At 41.0% G+C, this 21,359-nt stretch overlaps 2 protein-coding genes across 3 annotated transcripts in view; one reads left to right on the top strand and one right to left on the bottom strand.

Annotated features, from left to right (window-relative positions):
* Mtbp (MDM2 binding protein) overlaps positions 1–399 on the bottom strand; it is a 73,895-nt gene extending 73,496 nt beyond the window's left edge. Inside the window, exon 1 of the mRNA XM_052160586.1 lies at positions 199–399. Coding sequence (XP_052016546.1) covers positions 199–316 — 118 coding nt within the window. The 5' untranslated portion in view covers positions 317–399. The remainder of the gene's footprint in view (positions 1–198) is intronic.
* Positions 202–20,802, top strand: Mrpl13 (mitochondrial ribosomal protein L13). 2 transcript variants are annotated; one of them, XM_052160588.1, is made up of 7 exons: positions 202–300; positions 2,948–3,071; positions 6,656–6,749; positions 11,305–11,365; positions 13,727–13,813; positions 14,794–14,915; positions 20,563–20,802. In XM_052160588.1, the coding sequence occupies exons 2-7, from the start codon at positions 2,969–2,971 to the stop codon at positions 20,582–20,584; spliced, it is 489 nt and encodes a 162-aa protein (XP_052016548.1). In that variant the 5' UTR covers positions 202–300; positions 2,948–2,968; the 3' UTR covers positions 20,585–20,802. The 2 variants fall into 2 exon arrangements, with proteins under 2 accessions (XP_052016548.1, XP_052016547.1); XM_052160587.1 differs by lacking the exon at positions 202–300 and adding an exon at positions 525–677.
* The last annotated feature ends 557 nt before the right edge of the window (positions 20,803–21,359 follow it).

Genomic DNA, 21,359 nt, shown 5'->3' with positions numbered 1-21,359 from the left:
CACTTGGGACACTGGCATCCAATATCCACAATTTTATGTCTTTTCCACTGAAAAGTTCAGTTATTATATAAACTACTTCAGAGAGTTGCACGTTCCCGGGACCATTCGACCTATGCTCCTCCCTCCGGGACTTCATCAAAAACTCAAATCCTTCGCCTCCCCGCCGGTCTTTCCCGCCTCTTCTCGCCCAGAGCTTACGAGGCTGTTTGTCGGTGCTCTCCAGAGATGACGCCTCAGTCCCGGGCTCGATCTCCGCACCGGCCATGGATCGAAACTTTCCTTCCCTCCAGGTGACCAGCAGTAAGTACCGATCCATCTTCCTGGCGCTCGGACTCAGTTTTGGGTCTCAAAAGAGCCGCGCGCAACGCACACTTCCGGTTTCCTGCCGCTCAGGTTGGATGGAAAATAATGTCCTAGAACGGTTTTCCCGCCAATTATTTTGGGAAATTATTATCTCAGTAGCCACTCTTTCTGCACCTTTCATAACGAAACGGCTGCCGGCGGGGACCTGAGCGTGGCGGGGAAGCAGATGAGCGCACGACGGCCCTAGGAACCTTCGTGCTTGGGTGTCTGTGTTTCCCGTCGGTCCAGCGGTGCAGCTACCCCGGCTGAGCCAGTGCAAACTAAAGGACGCTGCAGGTCGGGCGAGCATGTCTAGCTTCTCTAGGGCACCCCAGGTGAGCTTGCGCGTTTCGGGCAGGATAGTGGGCTCAATACGCTGGCGAAATGAAGAGCGATGTTCACAGGAATTTAGTGCAGAATCTGAGCTTTCTGGGAAGCTGACAGCCGTACCCAAGAAGTCACATACCAGAGAGTTGTGAGTCTGGCCACCACTTGATTTGGCTCCTTTCTCTCCTCAGTCTGCCCCTTTCGTGTCGTTTGTTCCTTGCGGAAAGAGAACTAAAGGTTGAATGACATGGGGCAGTAAAAAACACTGAAAGATGTTTTATTTTTGTTTAGTACAATGAAGACGGGAGAGGGGAGGGTGGAGATGGAGCTGATGTAGTGTTTAGTGATTGTCTAGCTTGCCGGAAGCCCTGGGTTCCATCCCCAGCACCGCATAAACCTGCGATTATGGTGTACGCCTGTTATCCCAGCAATTGGGAGGTGGGGGGGAAAGATCGGGAGTTCAAGGCCAGCCTTCTCTGATACTTAGCGAGCTTGAAGCCTGCCCTGCTTAAGACTGTTTAAGAAGAATGAAGACCTGTTATAGGGTTTTGACCTGGAAGTCTTAGGCATCAAAAGGATAAAACACCCAGGCCGCCAGGTGGAAGATAAACTGTTCACAGGTGGGGGAATCTTTGAAGGACAAAAGGGAGAATTCAGTTAGAATGCTATTCTAGAATACCACACAGAATACTCATGTACAAGTCAAGCTAAAACAAGGAGTGCTAAGAAATCCACAGGGTATGTTGAAGGATTGAATCTGGTGTAAGGAGAAACAAGAATTACTTTTAAGAATTCTGGCTTGGGCAACTGGAAGGCTGTTGCATAGGGAATGCTGAAACTGAAGCAGATTTTAGGTAGAAGAGAAAGAATTAGTTTCTGATATGTTAATCCAAGACAACACCTAGCCTAATGCCACTTGAAGTACATTTCCTTTAAATGGAGTAGTTACCTATCTATAATGAGGTAAATACCGGATGTGAAAGTCAACAGTTTAAAACTTTGACGGCAGTTTGACATTGTGGCAGCATTTGTACCGTTTATCAAACTTTTTTAAAGTATTTGTCTGATGCCGCAAACTTGTGCTGTGCATGTACATAGGCTAGTTTAAACTTTAGGATAGCTAATATGAAACCACAAGCTTAAGTGTATTTTTCTAGCATATAATCTCTCTGTATGTGCATATGAAAGCACCTGGACAAGATCCTTGTGGAATAAGAGATAATTTCCTTAGTTTGGAGACGTTGAAGACTTCATCAGATTTCATCAGATGACCTAAAGATGTCTTGGGAGACAGGCCTGTAATTCCAGCTATTCTGGAGAATGAAGTGGAGAAAGTTGTAAGTTCAAGCCTTTGCAGGGTACAGAGTGAACTCCGGGACAAGCTGATTAACTTAGTGAGACTCTGACTCAAAAGTGTGAAGGAGGGGCTAGTAACATGTCTCAGTGGTAGAGTGCTTGTTCATTATCCCAGTTGTCACACACACGTAGACATGCTGAGTCTCGGCTACACTTCTCTGATTGTATAGTTGTGGTTTTTTTTTTTTAAATTCTGTATATTCTTTATTTACATTTCAAATGATTTCCCCTTTTCTGGCTCCCCACTTCCCGAAAGTCCCATAAGCCCTCTTCCTTCCCCCTGTTCCCCCATCTATTCCTTCCCATTTTCCTGTTCTGGTATTCCCTTACACTGCTGCACTTAGTCTTTCCAGAACCAGGGGCCACTCCTCCGTTCTTCTTGGACATCATTTAATATGTGGATTATGTCTTGGGTATTCAAAGTTTCTAGGCTAATATCCACTTATCAGTGAGTGCATACCATGATTGATCTTTTGAGACTGGGTTACCTCACTTAGTATGATGTTCTCCAGCTCCACCCATTTGTCTAATAATTTCATGAATTCATTGTTTCTAATGGCTGAATAGTATACTCCATTGTGTTAATATACCACATTTTTTGTATCCATTCCTCCGTTGAGGGACACCTGGATTCTTGCATAGTTGTGTTTAACTCCCCTAGATCTGAGTTCTTGAATTATCTTCAGTTGCCAATTGGCTACTCAGCTTTCTGTGTAATATGCCTTACTATCTGAATGCAATAATGAGAAAAGACTTCAGAACTGGTACTGAAAACAAAATACACACACACACACACACACAAACTAGTGATGGTCTGTTTTTCAAAGTAATTGCTGGCATTAAATATAGAATACACATAATAGTGTGTAGTAATGTTTGTGATTATTTCCATTTTAACTAGAATTTTTTTCATCTTTTCTAGCAATGGGCCACTTTTGCCCGAATGTGGTACCTCTTGGATGGCAAAATGCAGCCCCCTGGCAAGCTTGCGGTCATAGCATCCAATAAACTTCAAGGATTAAATAAACCAGTGTACCATCAGCTGAGTAAGTATTGCCTTAGGCCCATCATTAGCAGCCATGATTTACACTCCAGAAAAGGAACTTTGTGAACTTCCAGTGGACTGTGTAAGGGCTCCTTTCTGTACATATATGAGGATTCCATATTCTATTTCCATATTCACATTCCATATTCAAAGACCTCATCAGGTGCTAAACTGAATTTGATATAAAAAATGTATGTATGTATATATATATATATGTACATATACACACATGCACACACACACACACACACACACACACACAACTAGTTCTCTCTGGACAGCCCCATTTGATGCTATTACCAAACAGAAACCCACCAGTAACCTCACTACCACTCCTTTGCTGTCCCTTTTTGCACTGTAAATTGTGTTTCTCTTCTTACGCTTATCTCTTGATGACACACCTTTGACTAGAGAGGTTTTAATAGATATTGCCTATTTTATAAAAATCCTTCCCTGGAAAGATAGAGCTGACTAGATGTGATAAGTTGCCTTCCACTCTTGAATTAAAGATTTGTTTTCCGTATACTGTTTATAAAATAAACTTTTCATTCTACAAGAGTTTTGCTTGTAGGCATTGGCATTTTCCTTGAACTAAAATGTGGACACATCCTAGTGTCCAGTCTTTAGACCTCTTCTCATTCATTAAGTTACTGATTTCTGCCTCAGATCTCTAAAACCTACATGTGTGATAATACTTCCTTATGCCTATCTCTAGTTTTGACCTGCATGAACTCTGAGTCTACTGTCTGCTCAGCATGTCCTCTTGGATATCCAGTAGTCATCAGCCGTTAGAGACATGATACTCCTGGTTTTCTCTACCCAAACCAACCAGCCTTCTCAATTCTCCCCATCTTAGTTGATGGTGTCTGTGACCTTTCCAATGTTGTGGTTTGAAGCCTTCTCTACTTCTGTGTTCTGTGACTCTTCTGAGTCCCCACACCTTGCCTAATAAGCATGACGAATTTAAAACTTAGAAAGCAGCATCCCTGCAGTCTGACGGCTTTTCACCGTCTCTCCCCCTGTGCTGTTTTGAATTGCTGTTCTCTACACTATCTGGTGCATACATAGTTCCTGCACAAGACTAGGCTTAGTTATCTTTTTCCCAATGACGGACTAAAACACAAAGTTGTGCATCTCCGCTACAGGACTTTTGTGGCTCCTGAGCAACCGCTAACGTTTTTCCCGCCTTCCCAGCTAGGGTGGTAGCATTTGAGCTGCTAGATTTTGAGATCCATGGAGCTCAAGTAAGAAAGAACTGTTTCAGATGATCAGTTGGTTGGATTGGTTTTTTGAGACAGGGTTTCTCTGTGTAGCCCTGGCTGTCCTGGAACTCACTCTGTAGACCAGGCTGGCCTTGAACCCGGAAATCTGCCTGTCTCTGCCTCCCAAGTGCTGGGATTAAAGATATGCGCCACCACTGCTCAGCTATATATATATATATATATACATATATATATATATATATATATATTGTTAATCCAGTTGCTTTTTCTTCTGTAATAAACTTTGAGTGGAGTATAGGAATAACCGATACTCTGAAATCTGTGTATGGAATATGAATCTAAGGATTCTGCCATGCTCAGTCACGCACCTTATGCAGTATGTGGCCCATACCAAAACTCATTAGAATTAGAGGTAGCTCTTACTTGACACTTTCAAACAGATGCTTCATAAAGAAGGCACCTCTTACTCTGCCTGGGAGTCTGGTTCGATAGTCACTGTCACAACTGAGTCACGGAATATCATCACACAGCACGTTTGCCTCACCATGTTCAACATGTTAACTCTGTATCAGCTAAGCTTCTCATGACCACAAGATGTCACTACAGTCAATTTCTAAATCACCAGCATTTGATAAATGCATTGTCTTTTAAGAATTTATTTCCTACATATAGTAGTAACTAAGCATTAACTAGGTATTAGGGATTCATAATCACTGCACAGATTTTCTTTAGAAATGAGCAGCAGCAAATGGTCAGACTTCTAGAAATGACTATAAAGTTGGCCATTAGGTATCAGAATGTAACATAAGCAGTATTCGAACTGCTTCATTTGTCAGATGGACCTTTGCGAGATATTATGGGAAACCAACTTGTCACTTACACATGATTTTGTTTTATTTTTCCTCCCCCCCTTTCTCTCTCTCTCTCTCTCCCTTTCATGTGTGTGTGTGTGTGTGTGTATGTTTTACTAGAGACCTGGGTCTCAGCCATGCTAGGCTAGCACTATACCTCTGAGATTTGACTCTTGTGTCAGGATTTATGGTAACCATGACCTGTGGCAATACACAATTTCTCAGATGCCAGAAAGCATGTTCACTGAGGTTTTTATATTTGGCTTTACAAAACTGAGAGTAAACATAAAGGCCAGTACCAATTTTTATTGTTTCACTGCTTTTGAATAGCAACTTTAAAATATATCTCATACCAGGTCTTAAAATCTATAAAAGCACGCCTGAGCTGTCTGAGGCTGGGGTCATTTCAGCATGCAGAGGCGCCTCAGGCTCCTTCCTGGTTCTCTGCCCAACTGCTTTACTGGCCACCAGGTGCCACTTTTAGGGGCTCTCAGACTTTCCCTTTCAGCCCAGCAGCAGCAGCTTTCCAGTTCTCCCTTCTCAGACCCCTTTTACACTTGTAATGAAAACTGACTCACCTTACCTACAGCTGTTCCTTTATCCTTGATCTAAAATATGAAAATGTTTAATTTAGATTCATTCTTTGCATAGAATCTTTTCATACAGTTTTTGGAGATTATAGTAGTATACTAACTTACACTTTCTACTTTTAGTGACATTTAAAATATAGTTCTAGAATCTTGTGTTGAAGTTTTTTCCTTAGCAGTAGAATAGTGATATCGTGTTTCAGATTTGTCAGTGACATCATACACAGCTTCATGTTGAAACTTGCATGTTGACATTTCAGTTTGTTTTTAGATGGACACAAACCTGAAGGTGTTCTTCAGGAGGAAACCGTTACAGTACATGTATTTTGGTTCTCAGGTCATCTGTCCTGTCCAGTATGTTACAGTCACTGCTGAGGGTACCATTTAGGTTTAATTGGTTCAGTGCGGCTGGAAAACGCCTCGTGGCCATAGCTGAGCATAAAGCCATAGTGCTCCATTGTTCTCTAAAATTGAAAAGAATAATAATCGACGGTAAGGTCTCACATTTGTTTCTAATTCGCCTATTGGCAAAACAAACTTCATGCTTTTATGCACAGAATGTACAGATTGCTTTCATAGTCTTCGCTGTTTGTAAAGGAAAGCTTGTTTCATCACTAAAAGGTAAATGTAATAGAAATGTTTAAATGTAAACATTTTAGTACAGAGGTTTAATTATCAGTGAAAGGAGTAAAGGGAATAACAATAGTGCGCCCTTAAGAATGTGTTGTCGTCTTTGTGTTCAGCCTGCTGGCTCTGCCTGCTTACATGGTGCTTACACAAGTGAGCCAAATGTGTTCAGGGCTGTCATGTTGGGATTTCATTTCCAGTGCGTGGTTAGCACTTTTAGTGACTAAATAATCAAGCCATTTTTTTTGCCTAAGGCTTTGATGTTTTCATATACGGTCTCTTTCTTTTTAAACCTAGGTGACTGTGGAGACCACGTTGTCATAATAAACACAAGACATATTGCATTTTCTGGAAACAAATGGGAACAAAAAGTGTACTCCTCGCATACTGGGTAAGAGAACACCATTGCTAAGGAATGCGTGACTTTAATAAACCTGCTGCCCTTGGTGTAAAGGAGAAGGAGAGTTTTTAAAAATGGCATCTAAGGAAATACTGATTTTACTGATGTTGCATGTATAGCTTAGTGTACAAAAGCAGACCACCACCAGTCAGTTCACAGTCTTCCTCCGTCTGTGATGCATCTGACTTTTACAGTGCTGTGTGAATGCAGAAATCTCACAGGACGGTTAGAGAATGATGCTCTTCTCTAGCTCCCATCTTGTCTGTCACCATCTCTCCTCAGGGACACACTGTCAGACGTGCTGAGAGTCCGCAGGGACAGCGGGACTCTTCCCCGTCTTCCCAGCTAGGCTGCTGTTTACTGTAAAATAGACTTTGTCATATCAGTATTATGGTTCAGTGTTTGCTGTCAGCCAGAACCCCTAAGGTTTTTTTCATATGTGTTCCTGTTAAATTAAGTCTCTTCCTTTTTATATGTTTTAATTGTGTTTGTCCAATGGCAAGAGATTAGCTGCTCCGTTTTAGATTTTATCTCCATCATTTGATTTTGAGGTCCTGGTGTTGCTGTCTGTGTCCACTTAACCCGCAGTTTAAGGTGACGTGCAGAATTTACGTATGCCTGTCTCTGTGCTATCATCCAAGTTACGATTATAAATGTTGGCCTTCCACTCCTTTTTTTAAAAATGTATATGTGTATAGATATTTTGCCTCCATGTATCTATGTGGCCCACTTGAGCATAGTGCATACAGAGGCCAGCAGAGGGCATCAGATCCCTGAAACTGCAGTTACACACAGTTGGAAGCTCCCAGCCCTCACTGGCCACTCCGGATTAAGAGCATTCTTCATCTCTGACCACACCTTCGTCTTTGATGTCATAGTGTTCTTTTCCTTTCTTACCCAAGTGCTTCAGATACCTTTATTTTTTAAAGCCAGAATTTGTCCATTTGCCCTCTTAAAATATATTCTGGAAATTTTAATACAGTTTCTCAAAAATAAACTCACATGCATCTCTAGTAACTTCTGCTCCTGGCAAATCTCTGAAAACTGAGTTTTCAAAACAAGAAGTAACTGGGAACGCAATATGAAAAGTCCTGAGAACGTATGTTGCGTGTAACCGAGACGCCGTGCCAGTCCCTGCAGCATCCCGTATCTTGCTGCAGATGCGGGGCAGACGCAGGACAGGAGGCAGCGCAGTGTGAGGACGTCAGAGGGTACCACCTCCTCGCTGGCCAGGGAGCAATCACAGTGCTGCCCGAGCTGTCAGCACGGCTGCTGCTGCAGCATACAGTGATGCTTTTTAGTGTACACTGTGATGGCCCGCCTCCATGCCTCCGCACGGACTCTGACAGAGTATCGTTCACCCTCTTTCTCAAGGACTGCAGTTTATCCATTAACCCTCGCCTCTTGTCAACTCCTGGACCGCCTTCCCTATGTTCTTGCTACCCAGGGGATGGTCGTCTTCTGTTTGTCTGTTTGCTACTCACCATACCTTGTGTGTATTGCTTTCTTATGCTTCTATGTACTGTGTCACTATTATGTATTTAAATTTTACTTTCTAGTCAAAACTTTTAATCTATGTGATCTTAGAAAATGAAGAGTTTTTCTAAAAGGAATGAAATTCACTTCTTATCCATGACCTGACATTTTAGGATGTATGTAAGTTTGTATATTTTCAGTTTCATAAAAATTATTTTAGTCATTATATAGCAGTGTACTGTATATTTTACCATGCTTAATTATTCTGTGTTTAAAGTGAAACAAAATTTAGATATTTATAGAGTTGGATAGTACTTTATAAAATATGTAAGTTCATTTAAAATAATCCTCTGGAAAAGAAAGGAATTTCAAGATGAAATGAATGAATAGGTCTTTTGATGGGATTTCCAGAGATAATCTACTACTCTAGAAACACTCACATGCATACATACATACATACATACATACATACATACATACATACTACATACATACATAATGGTTTTTGATGACTGTGGCCATAATATTAAAAACAATACCAGTAAGGCTTGGAAATGGATATCTGATTATTTTCATTTGCTTAATAGTGAGGTTTCTGCCCTTTTGAGTTACCTCCTTTTTTAAAAGAGGAGTGAGCATTACTTATTTGTTTGGGGTTCTTGGAGACAGACTTTGAAGCCTAGGCCTGTCCGCTCACTGTGGCTGAACCTGGCTTTGAACCCCCGTCCTCTCGCCTCTGCCTGCAAGTGCTGGGCATGTAGGAGTGTGTGTCACACCCAGGATCCTCTTCACTGATTATGAGCTTCTAATTTATTAGGAAAATTAGTCTGTTGTCATATTTTTGTTTTTTATTAACTTTATGATGATGTTTCTGCTTACTTAAATTTTATATAATTTGGCCTTTCCATTGAAACTTTTCTGATTCTTGTCTCAGGAAGTCCTTTCTGACAAATAATTTATGACATCGACCTCTCACTGTTTTCAGTGTTGAATTACCTTGTCTCAACCCATTGAAATATGTTGACATGGCTGACGAGAATCGCGTCAGCCCTCCTCAGGTCCAGGCGGGTCTTATTTACCTGTGCATCTCCAATACACAGCAAAACAGACTCTTAGAAAGTATACGTGGAATTAAGTCATATGGGGAGCTGATAGTGTCATATCATCAGTCTTCACTTGTGAGGATCAGTTGCATATTACATTACTGAGTTATTCCCTGCATGGGATTGGCATTAGCTCTCCAGGTCCTTTGGGAGACAGTCCAAAGCCCTGAAATATAGTATAAGTGGTGCTGTGCTCCAGCATCTGCCAGCCCACTGTTAAAAATAGAAAGATGATCTTTAGTGTAGACGTTGCAAAGTAGTTTTCCATGAAGGGAAAGACTATAGGAATAGATGTCTAGACGGGTGTTTTTCTCTAAAATTGAAATTCCATGAAACAAATAAGTTGTATCAGTTTGAAAAAAACCCTTCTTTCTCAGTAAATGTTTAATGTGTTTTTTTTTTAGTTTAATTCCTAATATCTAGTTTCCTCAGTCATTATAAAGTGTTTTCAGAATTTCTTGAAAGTTACTTAAAGAAACTTACTTGAGAGAAACTTAAATTTGTGTAATCCTAAATATTTCTTTTAGAAGCCACTGGATGTCCTCTTCTTCTCTTTTATGTGTTTTTGTTTGCTTTCTCTTTTTGCAAAAATTATTTAAATGTTTTCTTTTATTTAAAGTTGTAAGCCTTTACAACCCTAGATTGTCAGCTTCTTATAAATGTAATTTTCTCCTTTAACACATAGACTTTTAAAAAATTAGTTGGGACAAATAATAGTTTTTACTAATAAAAAGTCTCACTGTTAAACTGAGAGCCACTGACAGAATCTGATTTCTAGGTCTGCATCAGGTCACCAGGCTAACTCCAGTTTGTCCATTTAAGTCTGAGCACTAGGAAGTCTGTAATTTACTATCTAGAACCAACCCATAATTCCTAGTGATCTTTCACTGACTTTTAAAACAGATTAGTTACCTGTGTGATGAACTGGCCAGATTGCTGGTACCCACCTACAGTCCCAGGACTTGGGAGATGGAGGAGAGAACATGGGAGTGGGGCGTCACCCTCAGCGATGTGAGGAGGTAGAGGCCGGCCTGAGCCGTAAGTCCATGTGGACCAAGTGCTCTACCACCACCTGTCCCCAGTTCACACCTAGATCGCACAGTTACTCTCAGTTGGTAGGGAACATAAATTGTCTGGCTCACTGCTATTTCTTATTAAATAAATGGGTGGTAATCTAGGCAGAATGAATTGGTGAGTGAATGAATGAATGACAAAATTAATATGAAAATAGTTATGCCAAGAAAGTTTTCTAAAAATAACTACCTATGAAATAGTCATAGCCACTCAAGGGAATATTTCAATTAGCATAGCTTATTAATTACTTTTAATTTCTGTATAAAAGTAGGCATGCGCACATGCCACAACACATATGGGGTTGTCAGGGGACAACCTCGGGTGGTGATCCTTAACTTTCACCTTGGTTTAAGGCAGGGTTTCTGATTTCTGGGTTTTGTGCTGTGTGTGCATTTCTGCTTTCAGATATTCTATGTGCACCTCCCATCTCAGAGGGGCAGTGGACTATAGATGGCTGCTCTGCATCTAACAGAGGGGCAGTGGACTATAGATGGCTGCTCTGCATCTAACAGAGGGGCAGTGGGCTATAGATGGCTGCTCTGCATCTGGCTTTTCCATGGCTCCCAGGATCCAAACTCATGTCCTTATTCTTGCACAGCAAGCACTTCCCTCACCGAGTCACTTCTTCAGCCTCCTTACTATTTCTTTTTACTGTTTTTCCTTATTTTACTATTTTTCCTTACTATTTCTTCCTTATGGGTCCCTCGGAACACTCAGGTTGTCACACTTGGGTATAAGCACTGATACCCACTGAGCCATTTCACTGGGCCCATCACTGTTTAATTTTTAAGAACTAATAAACATAGTATACAGAAGCAAAATATAATTTGTTAGAATCATTATGTTATTATAAAAGCACAATCATCTTAAGAACATGTCTCTTCTCTCAACAGCTACCCAGGTGGCTTTAGACAAGTAACAGCTGCACAGCTTCACCTCAGAGACCCAGTGGCGGTAAGCTTGTTGTGTGCCTTGGTCATCGGGGCGAGACCGGTGCCGACTCTTTACCATGTCCCTTCTAATGTAGGCGCCATTCAGGGCGATCCATGCTTCATTGGATTATACATAGTTTCTCGAGGTTTTTGGTTGCTTGCTTGCTTTTTTGAGATAAGATTTCTCTATGTAGCTCTGGCTGTCCAAGAACTCATTCTGTAGATGAGGCTGGCCTCAGAGAGATCTGAATGCTGAGATTAAAGGTGTGCCTTCCCCCATACCTGGCTACACAAAGTTTTATTAATGTCATGTTTATTACCATTCAGTTCTATTATTCTATTTCCTATTACTGTCATTAGTTACAGCAACTCAAAGATTTTATGTTGTTTTGTTTTTTGCCAAATCTGTGGTTGCCCAGAATATGATGAGCTTGCTCCAAATACCTTGGAGAAAGAAAGGGGGATATAATATATTTGCTTAGTGTATTTTAATCTTACCAACTTGTTTGCCTGATTTATTATCTGATTAAAGGTTTATTTATTTGATACTAAAATCTGATTATGGATTTGTTCATTTCTATATATTCTGTCAGTTGGAGGATTTTGGAGGTTTGGTCTTAGGTAAATTTAAGAATAAAAATTTTACAAAACAGATAGATTGAGGTCAGTGTGTTTGGCCTTCTTCATCTCCAGCAATGCCTCCTGTCTTGAGGCCTACTACTCTCCTAATCTGAATATAGTAAATTAGTCTCCTTTTGATTTCCATTTATCTGGAATGTAACTTTCTATAGTTTAACCCTTCTAACACCCACTATCCCTCCCAACACTTCACGGAGGAGAAAACAGATCCCAGAAAGAAGGCAGGGGAATAGTGGATTGTAAGGAAATAAAAAATACATGCACTTCAAAAACACTTCTTATTTTCATAAAAAAAAAAAAATGGAGGAAGGAAAATACTTTGGTTGTTGTGATGCAACCAATTGTTTCGTGCTGCCTCAGGCTTCCTTGATGAGATGTGGGAGGGGGTTCCGTTGGACTTAGACTGGTTGCATTTAGAAGTTCCACTTCGCCATCTGAATCATACATGCAGACATTGCTTCGTCGGAGATAGGTAACGCTCTGTTTCATAGGTAGTGTGTTTTTACACTGTTACAGGGCCCTGTAGTGTGCTCAACTTACTGCTGTGGCTAATATAGAAAAACCAAGGCCTGCCGGATGGATAATGCTCTCTAATATAACTGTTACAACAAATTAGAGCTTTAATTATAAGTATTTTAAAAGTTTGAGAAGTTAGTTTCTGTTTCATTTGGGTATGTTAACTCTGTACACTAGGGGGCAATATACTTCAACTTTAATATTGATACGATAAGGTTTGTAAAAAGTATTTTAAATTTTTCTTACTTTTCAAGTTACCATGCAACATATGGGTCTGATTATGGCAATTTTATACACATGTGTCTTTATGCTTTGTTCTAATTTTAGTTTTGATGAACAAAAACTGAAAGATAATACAAAATGTTTGGTGAATGCTTATAAAATATTCCATTTAAACCTATTTACATTATTACCACATTGAAAGATCTCAATTTTCTAACATTTTATTTATCAATTTTTGTTCTGTGGTGAGTGTTTTCCTGCATGTATGTCTGTGCACAAAGTTGTGACTTTATGTGTGTATGTGTGTGCAGTGCCACAAAGGTGTGACACCCTAATGACTTATGGGGAGAAGTGTATTTAGCATGTGATTATACACACTGTGCTTCTCTTCCTAGCAATAATACTGTTTTATTTGAGTTCCAGTGCAGCATTTGATAGGTAGATGGAATTAAGTCACCATATCTGTACTCAGTTCTCCCTGCTGCTAGGTGAGGCTGGTTACAGAACTTGTTTCACAGCATCATAAATGCATTGTTAAAATATGACACACTGGTGACCATACAAGTCCTGAGCTGTTGGTGGATGTTCACTGTGACCATTGCTGCTAACTTGTGTCTTACTGTTAGTATCACTACACTCAGATTAGTGTGTGAATTTAAAGCTCACTGTCTTTCTCCTGGAGGAGACAGGATTCAGGTCCCATGGGTTCCTCATGTATAAGCTTGGAGGCTGACTTGGGTTGAAACTGAGCACGTACAAGGTGCTCTCCAGTCCCTTCCATGTGCTCTTTCACTGCATAAACAACGGAGAAAAATGTCCTTTAGGAAGCAGCAACGTAGAAAATAACAGAAGCTCCTCTCAGGTGCTCCTGTGTGAGTTACTCAGTCTCTCTCCTCCCGGCTCACGCAGAATCTCAGCCACGCGTCTGCACAATCATCTCTAATTGTCTGCTCTCAGGCTCGCCAGAGTCTCACCTTGTGTGAAGCTCCTTGTATCTGTTTTTCAGATTGTGAAATTAGCTATTTATGGCATGCTGCCCAAAAACCTGCACAGAAGGACAATGATGCAAAGGCTGCACCTTTTTCCAGACGAGGTAAGTCGGCAGCGCTGAGGGCAGCGCCTCGCCTCACCTCAGTGTGCGAGGAAGGACTGCTTCCTGCTTTCAAGCCGTTGCTGTAGGCATGTTGTCAATAATTGTATCTAGCTTCCAACCTGTTTGTTGTATTTTAGAGTGAACACAATGCACACATGCATGAGCACATGCATGAATACACACTGGTAATCACTCCTCCACTAAACCAGTAAGTGACCTATCCTTGAGCTAAAGCTCTAAAAGATATACACGTTCTGTTTGCCAGTCAACCAGTGCTCTTTTTAATGGAAACTATTATGGATGCCCTGTGAAACAGGGGTCCTCAGTGATGGTTTCATCACCTGTGAAAAAGTAATAGTAATTTTGTTTCATTTATGTGCTAAATAGTAAGCTCTCTATGGATCATGGATTAATAACCCTAGTGGTTAATTCTTTCCCGTGCCTTAAGGAGTTTTTTAAGTGGTGACTTATACAAGCTCTGTCACTATCTGCACGACCAAGTTAAATTCTGAGAAGGAAAAGTAATGTTTACAAGGCAGTAGCCCTGGATACAGCAACTGGTGCACACACTCGGCCAGATGCAAGAGTGTAAGGGTGGGCCAAGGCAGCTCCTCTTTATAGCAGACAAGAAAGGATACTTTCTTAATACTTTTTAAAAATTAAATTATCAAGGTGGTACATATCTGTGACCCAGCTCTTGGAAGGCTGAGATAAGATGATCATAAGTTCAAAGCCAGCCTTAGCTGTCTAGAGCATTTTTATGGCCAAACTGGGTACAACCTTGTCTCCAGAAAATAAGGAGCAGTAAATGGAAAGAAGGCAGATCAGGAGGAAGGACAGTTACAGAGAGCATCACTGCTCCGTTCATCTGTGCTTTAAAGGATTGCGTCTCATTCCTTTTGCTTGTTTTTAATACTAAGTTTGTTGTTTACTAATAAACATATTTTAAGATTTCTAAGTCCTAGATATGTTTCATGTAGGATATACCAGAAGACATTCTTAAGAATTTAGTGGAAGAGCTTCCTCAGCCACGGAAAGTGCCTAGACGACTGGACGAGTACACGAAAGAAGAAATGGAGGCTTTCCCGAGAGTGTGGGCTCCGTAAGTGTACCTTCCCTGTGTCTTTCCACTCCCGTTTGCAAGCTGAACTCTGAGAACTGTAAGGCCCTTAAAGGTGGCAGGAGCTAACAGGGTCAGATCCCCTTAGGAGCCCAGCAGCTCTGAACCTCAGACTCCAAAGCTCTTGTAAGCCTTGTGACCATGTGCGTAAGTGCAGGGCTGTCGCTGGATACCACATGGGAGACCACCTTACGTGGGGTGACTGTTTTAGTGGTAACTCCACTGTCATCATATCATCATCTTCAAGGGGGGAGTCTGCATTTTCACATCGCATCGGAAGACAAGAATGTCACCTAGTGAAAGTCCATTGACTCGGGAATTTTAGTTTTGATCCAAGAAAAAAAAAACGTTTTTCTCTCTTCCACACAAATTTCCTGTACCTTAGGTCCATTATGATAAGCCATCTCCTGTCTAATTGTCTCCAGGATCCTTTGTTGTGGAAATACAGAAGATGTGGCATGTAACTTCCTTTTCTTGGTAGTCCTTACCTGGCTTGGGCTATCACATGGAAAGTTCTTTTACACTGCTGTGTCTCTCGTAGTGTGGGTTGGGCGTGTGTTTTTTCTTTAGTGTCTCGTGTTGCTCACGAGCTGTCACAGCTCACAGTGAGACTCTGTCCCTGTCTTGCTCGGTGCTAGGCAGAGCACCCAGCACCCTGCATGAACACTCACCACATCCTCACCTAGTTAATCCATGAACATACTTAGTTTTCTTCATCAGCTTTTATAAGTGAAGTTCAAAAGGTCTAAGAAAAAGATGAAACCAAACATATTTCAGTTTTTATAGCCATTTAGCACTACCCAGAATAATTTAACTTATATCGCATTATTATTTGCCTTCCTATATTAATAACTAAATATAGCAAGAGGTTAAAAAAAAAGCGTTTACAGTACTTTACATGTAGTTACAGGTTCTTACCGTCTGAGGACCTAATAAGTTAGTATAGTTTGATCCTATTTTTTATAAATTGGAAAGTATAGGCAGAGAAAGATGTGGAATACTCACTAAGAGCGTTTACTAGTGTGACTAAGGATTGGGCAGGACGTAACTGGCTCCGAGGTCACCCTGCCAACTGTAGCACTGCAGTGCTTGTGCATCTCCGGGGAGCCGAGCCATCCGTGTCAGAAACTGCTGCCCTCAGTGCACGCACTGAAGAGCCATTCGTCTGAGCAGCCCTAGAGAACGGACCTGCCGCGGGTTCTCAGGGCTGGGTGAGCATTCCTGAAGAAATGAAGGGATGGATCCTTCTCTCGCCACCTTCCATACTCAGCTTCAGATCTTACCTCTGTATGGCCTGGGTGTAAACCCTTCACTAAGCCTGGTTCCTATCCCAACTTACATAGAATTAGCATGCGTGTTCATACAGATGTTTACATACAAGTATCTAAGTAGAAAGAATGCTGTTCCCAGATGTTCAGCTATAATAAATTACATTCTAAAAAAGTAGATAATCTTTGAAGTTACATCAAGTTGCCTTCCTGTAACAACATCCCATAAATGTATTCCATGTCTAATATTCTCATAGAATCACTGTCAGAAATAAGCTTATATTCATGACCACAGAATCATGATAGCATTTTTTAACCAGATCTACCAGGGATGCAATTAAATCAAATATATCACCAAACACATTTTATGAACTTGAAGTTATAGTCTAAAGAGTTTAACCAAAGCAGTGTGGAAATACATTCACATTCAAAACCAAGCCTATTTAATGTTATTAAATCAAGCAATACTGGTCACAACAGCTTGTTTTTGTAACTGACGGTCTCCACTATCTAAGTACAGAAAGGGCTTCTCTGGATGAGTTTCAGGGAGTCTCTCAGTGGAGCGCGGAGCTGCTTGGCTTAGGTGCGCTCCTACTGCGGGATGGATTGGCTGCTCTTTTACTTTGTATCCCCTGGAGCTGGTATACTCATCAGACGGCGCGCTCGCACGTCTTTATGGTTCGTTAAAGTAGCGGGCTTTCCTCCTAAGTAGTCATGCCACATCCTTTAACGTCTAGTGCCAAAAGAGTAAATGGATATGCATGTACTTAAACTTTATTGTGGTAGAGGTATAGTAATCATTTAACATAAACCATTCAAAATGTCATTTTCTCTGCATTCTAGAGCTGATACTAGGTCCAGTTAGTTTTTAGTGCATGAAACGCATGTGACCAGGGAAAGCTCTACAGACAACCGGCTTCAGCAGCTGCAGGACTGGGCGCTGCTCTGCCGTTACTGTTATTGATGAATAAACTTTAGCTTGATGTAACTTTAAGTTTCAGTAACCACCAAGTGATTACCTTGCTGGCCTGTGCCATTAAAGTTTAGCACTTCAAGTCTAGTAAATTTCTGTACACTTTAAAGGTAGAATTAAAATATCTCAAATACCATTCATTCAATACACTGAAAGCGGAATTTCTTACTATTGCATTCTCCTCTGTGAGAAGAAAATCTCTTCTTTTGGAGGAAGAATTTACTTGAAATAGCTTTTATTCCACCAGAAATTGATAATTGAAGAATATAGTCTCCCTTTGGACTGTAATCACTAGAAATTATTCAGGAGCATTCTGATGGTGAATCTGCAGACTTGATGGAAACAGGTGTGCCTGAACCACACCAGGAGTGAAGATGCTGCAAATACGGAAGCCGGTCCCTGGATGGGGATATTTATTTATTTATTTATTTATTTATTTTTGCTTTTGGTAATAAGAAAATTTTTAAATTTTTCTCCAGAGACTAAAAGCTTTTGAACAGCAGCAATAATTGTCTACCTAGATATTAAGCCAGCTGATGATTACTAAGTTTGATTTCATTTTATTCAAAACTACTACTCTTGGGGTTTCATTTGAATTGTTTTAGTACTTACAGAGGCTCTGGTCTCTTAGGCCTACTCTCGGCATATGCTAACTCCATTTTGCCAAGTTACTGAGTAGTCATTTTTTAAAATAGTGGTAGGAAATAAGAGATGAAAGCTATGGATAACAAAACCATAACTTTTGAGGTCAGGCCATTTTTCAATTGGCCATTCATCTGCCTTCTTTCATTAATGGGTAAATTTATCATTTAGTGTGCTTTATAGTGTAGAACGTTTTTGAAGAAAATGCTGCAAAGTTATATTTTATGCTCTAGATAATATGAAGTAGGTATGTGCCTGGTTGAGCACGTGGTGGTTGTGGGGTTTATACTTAAAATATCTCCTTATTTATGAGAAGAAATTATTTATAAGAAAGAAAGAAAGAAAGAAAGAAAGAAAGAAAGAAAGAAAGAAAGAAAGAAAGAAAGAAAGAAAGAAAGAAAGAAAGAAAGAGAAAAGAAAAGAAGGAGGGAGGGAGGAAGGAAGGAAGGAAGGAAGGAAGGAAGGAAGGAAGGAAAGAAAGAAAGAAAGAAAGAAAGAAAGAAAGAAAGAAAGAAAGAAAGAAAGAAAGAAAGAAAGAAAGAAAGAAAGAAAGAAAAGATAAGATAGAAAGAAAGGAAGGAAAGGAAGGAAGGAAGGGAGGAAGGGAGGGAGGAAGGGAGGGAGGGAAAGGGAGCAAGCAGGACTATCCTTCCTTTACACATCCATTGCCTGAAATCGTAGCTTTCAAGTGGACAGTTATTTTAATACTATCATATCAGTAATTATTTCCATAATCGTTGAAGTTTTGCCAGCATATTACACAATTCCAATAATCATATCCTGTGTGGTACTCTCATTGAAGTGGAATTTTTTTACTGTGTGGGCTAAAAATTAAAATTGGATCATCTTAACTTCTTTAGTTTTGGGTTTACATAGTTCTGTCAGAGAGCTTTTGTATGGAAAGACTGCATAGGTGAATATTTTTTAATCTTGAACTGCTTTACTTTCTCAATGATGCTTATATTAAAAGTCACCTTTGTAGATAAACTGAGTGGAAAGTCTTAGCATCAGTGGTGCTTGGAAACTTAGAGTGAAACCCGTATTCCCCATGTAACACATGCTACAGTGTGTGCATTTAGAAATGTGCCTACAAGAGGGGGGCAGAGAGGGCGGAGCTGAGAAGGAATGAGGGCCACCATGAGTGGCCTTCAGACTGTTCCCACAGAGTGGGATCGGGGTTAGAGCATTTAATGTGTAACACGCACGCATAACGCTAGTGCACATGAGCATGTACCCAAGGGCTGGGTACAGTGGCACCGGAAACACCAAGGGAGCACCATGTCCAGACTAGCTAGTGAAGGGAGCAGGGGTTTAGTCTTCATGCATGCCCTCTGGAGCAAAAGCCACTCATCCTAATAATGCTTGTATTGTCAATTTTATTGTAAACAATATTAAAACAAAAGGTTTGTCCATGTCCTTATAAAATGTGCATGAATCACTGATAAGTGGATATTAACTAGACCAGAAGCTCTGAATACCCAAGACACAAGTAGCATAGCAAATGACTCCCATGAAGAAGTAAGGAGAGGGCCCTGATCCTGGAAAGGCCTGATCCAGCATTGTAGGGGAGTGCCAGGACAGAGAAGAAGGAGGGAGGTGATTGGAGTATGGGTGGAGAGAAGGCTTATGGGACATATGGAGAGGGAGGGAATTGGGAAAAGGGAAAGTGTTTGGAATGTAAACAAGGAATTTAGAAACTAAAAAAAAAATGGTGGAAGAAAAAAATAAAATAAAATGTGCATGATCTTATAAACTTGAAGGTAGTGAAGAAAGATTTACCTTCTCTAATCCAATAGGAGGCAGGGAATGTGGGAGACAGCCTCAGGGTTTTCTGTACTGGTGCTAGCCAGCCTGGTCGTGGGGGTTCCCACAGGTGTAAGTTGCTGTTCCTCACAGTCAGGAGCTAGCACACCTTGGGAAGGAGGGTGTGTCCCAGGGTTCCCATCCTGCTTCAGCCAGTCCAGCACTGGCCTAAACCAGAAACAAGGCTTGCTCACAGGAGGCCTTCTAAGCAGCTGTTCTGGGTAGGAACAGATCAACACCACTTGTTAACAGAAAAAGAAATCTATTTTAAAGGGGAAAAAATAACTTAGGAATTTTGGGGGTTTTGTTGTTGTTGTTGTTGTTTTGCTTTTTTTTTAAAGCACATAAACATGAATCTGGAGGTCTGACAGCATCAGGTGGTGTTCTTGCCCTGGTGTGGGATCCAGGGATCTATCCTAGGTCGTCAGGCTTTCAAGCTAGCACCTCTGCCCACTGAGCTACCCCACCAGCCTGAGAAACTGAAGATTTTAAGTTACTAAATACATATATATTTAGGCACAGGGAACCTGTAGTTTACCTTGTAAAGTGCTTTGAAGTTGTCACTTCTTTTCTGTAAAGCTTTGGTTTGAATGTGCTTTAGAAGTGCTGCCCTCAGGTGAACAGTTACTTCCATTTTAAAGTGGAAAGTCGCCGGGTGGTGGTGGCACACGCCTTTAATCCCAGCACTTGGGAGGCAGAGGCAGGCGGATTTCTGAGTTTGAGGCTAGCCTGATCTACAAAGTGAGTTCCAGGACAGCTAGGGCTATACAGAGAAACCCTGTCTCGAAAAAACCAAAAGTAAGTAAGTAAGGAAATAAATAAATAAATAAATAAATAAATAAATAAATAAATAAATAAAGTGGAAAGTCTTCATCCAGGAGAAAATGAGTGGCTCATGAAGAAATACACGTGGTTTGTTTTGTTTTGTTCTTTTATCTTTCAGACCTGATGATTTCCGGATGTAGGAGATACCGGGAATGGAAATGATCGAAAATTACTGCAAGAGACTGAATGCTTCAGGAAATATTCCCATGACCCAGGGCAGAGAGAAAACGCGGGAGCTCCCTGTGGGAAACACTTAGGAAGGCCAGGCAGCAGCAGGAACGTGCTGTTTTATAGAAGTGTCTTGTGTAACCGTCTTTAAATGCTATAAATGTTAATAAAATGCTTATTTGGTTATCTACTCAATATCTCTTACTGAAACATAGCCCCTCTACAACATACAGTTGTAAGTAGCCTGAAATCCCCATAGTTATGTATTTTCTCTCAAAAGAGATTCCTCTTCTTATATCTGAGAACAAGGCTCACCGCCCCGTTCCTCTCCTCACCTGTTGTATCTTATCCCCCACTCTGTAGAACTCACTATGCTGGCTCACTGCGAATATGCTGCTGCCATCTTTGTCTGTGTCTGAATGACTGGTTGGTTCTTTGTGGTCTAAGGAGATGTAGGAGGTGGGGGGTTAGCTTTAGATGAGACTCCTCTGCTGCCCCTGCCAGGAAGTGTCAGCCATGCCGGATTTGGACATTTCGGCGAGTGGCTCTTTGGCTCACTTTGGCTCCCATGAGTAACTCCGATGAGCTTGTCGGGTCGCCAAGCCATGCACAGGTGAAATTTGGTTTGTTGATGCCCTGTTAGGTCAGTCAGCCTTACAAAATCCTCAACACAGGTGTAGCTTTTTCTGCAGTTCCCTGTGGCTAGGCATTGCATTCTGGGCATGCAGAAGCCAGTGTTGTTTCCTG

Source organism: Apodemus sylvaticus, chromosome 17, assembly GCF_947179515.1.
Source record: "Apodemus sylvaticus chromosome 17, mApoSyl1.1, whole genome shotgun sequence".
Lineage (NCBI taxonomy): Eukaryota > Metazoa > Chordata > Mammalia > Rodentia > Muridae > Apodemus > Apodemus sylvaticus.
This window is presented reverse-complemented; position numbering and strand designations above follow the sequence as displayed.

Coding starts and splice junctions, on each gene's coding strand:
- Mrpl13 (XM_052160587.1), top strand. CDS start 651: ATGTCTAGCTTCTCTAGGGCACCCCAG. Junction 678..2,947: donor GCTTCTCTAGGGCACCCCAG/GTGAGCTTGCGC, acceptor CATCTTTTCTAG/CAATGGGCCACTTTTGCCCG. Junction 3,072..6,655: donor ACCAGTGTACCATCAGCTGA/GTAAGTATTGCC, acceptor TTTTAAACCTAG/GTGACTGTGGAGACCACGTT.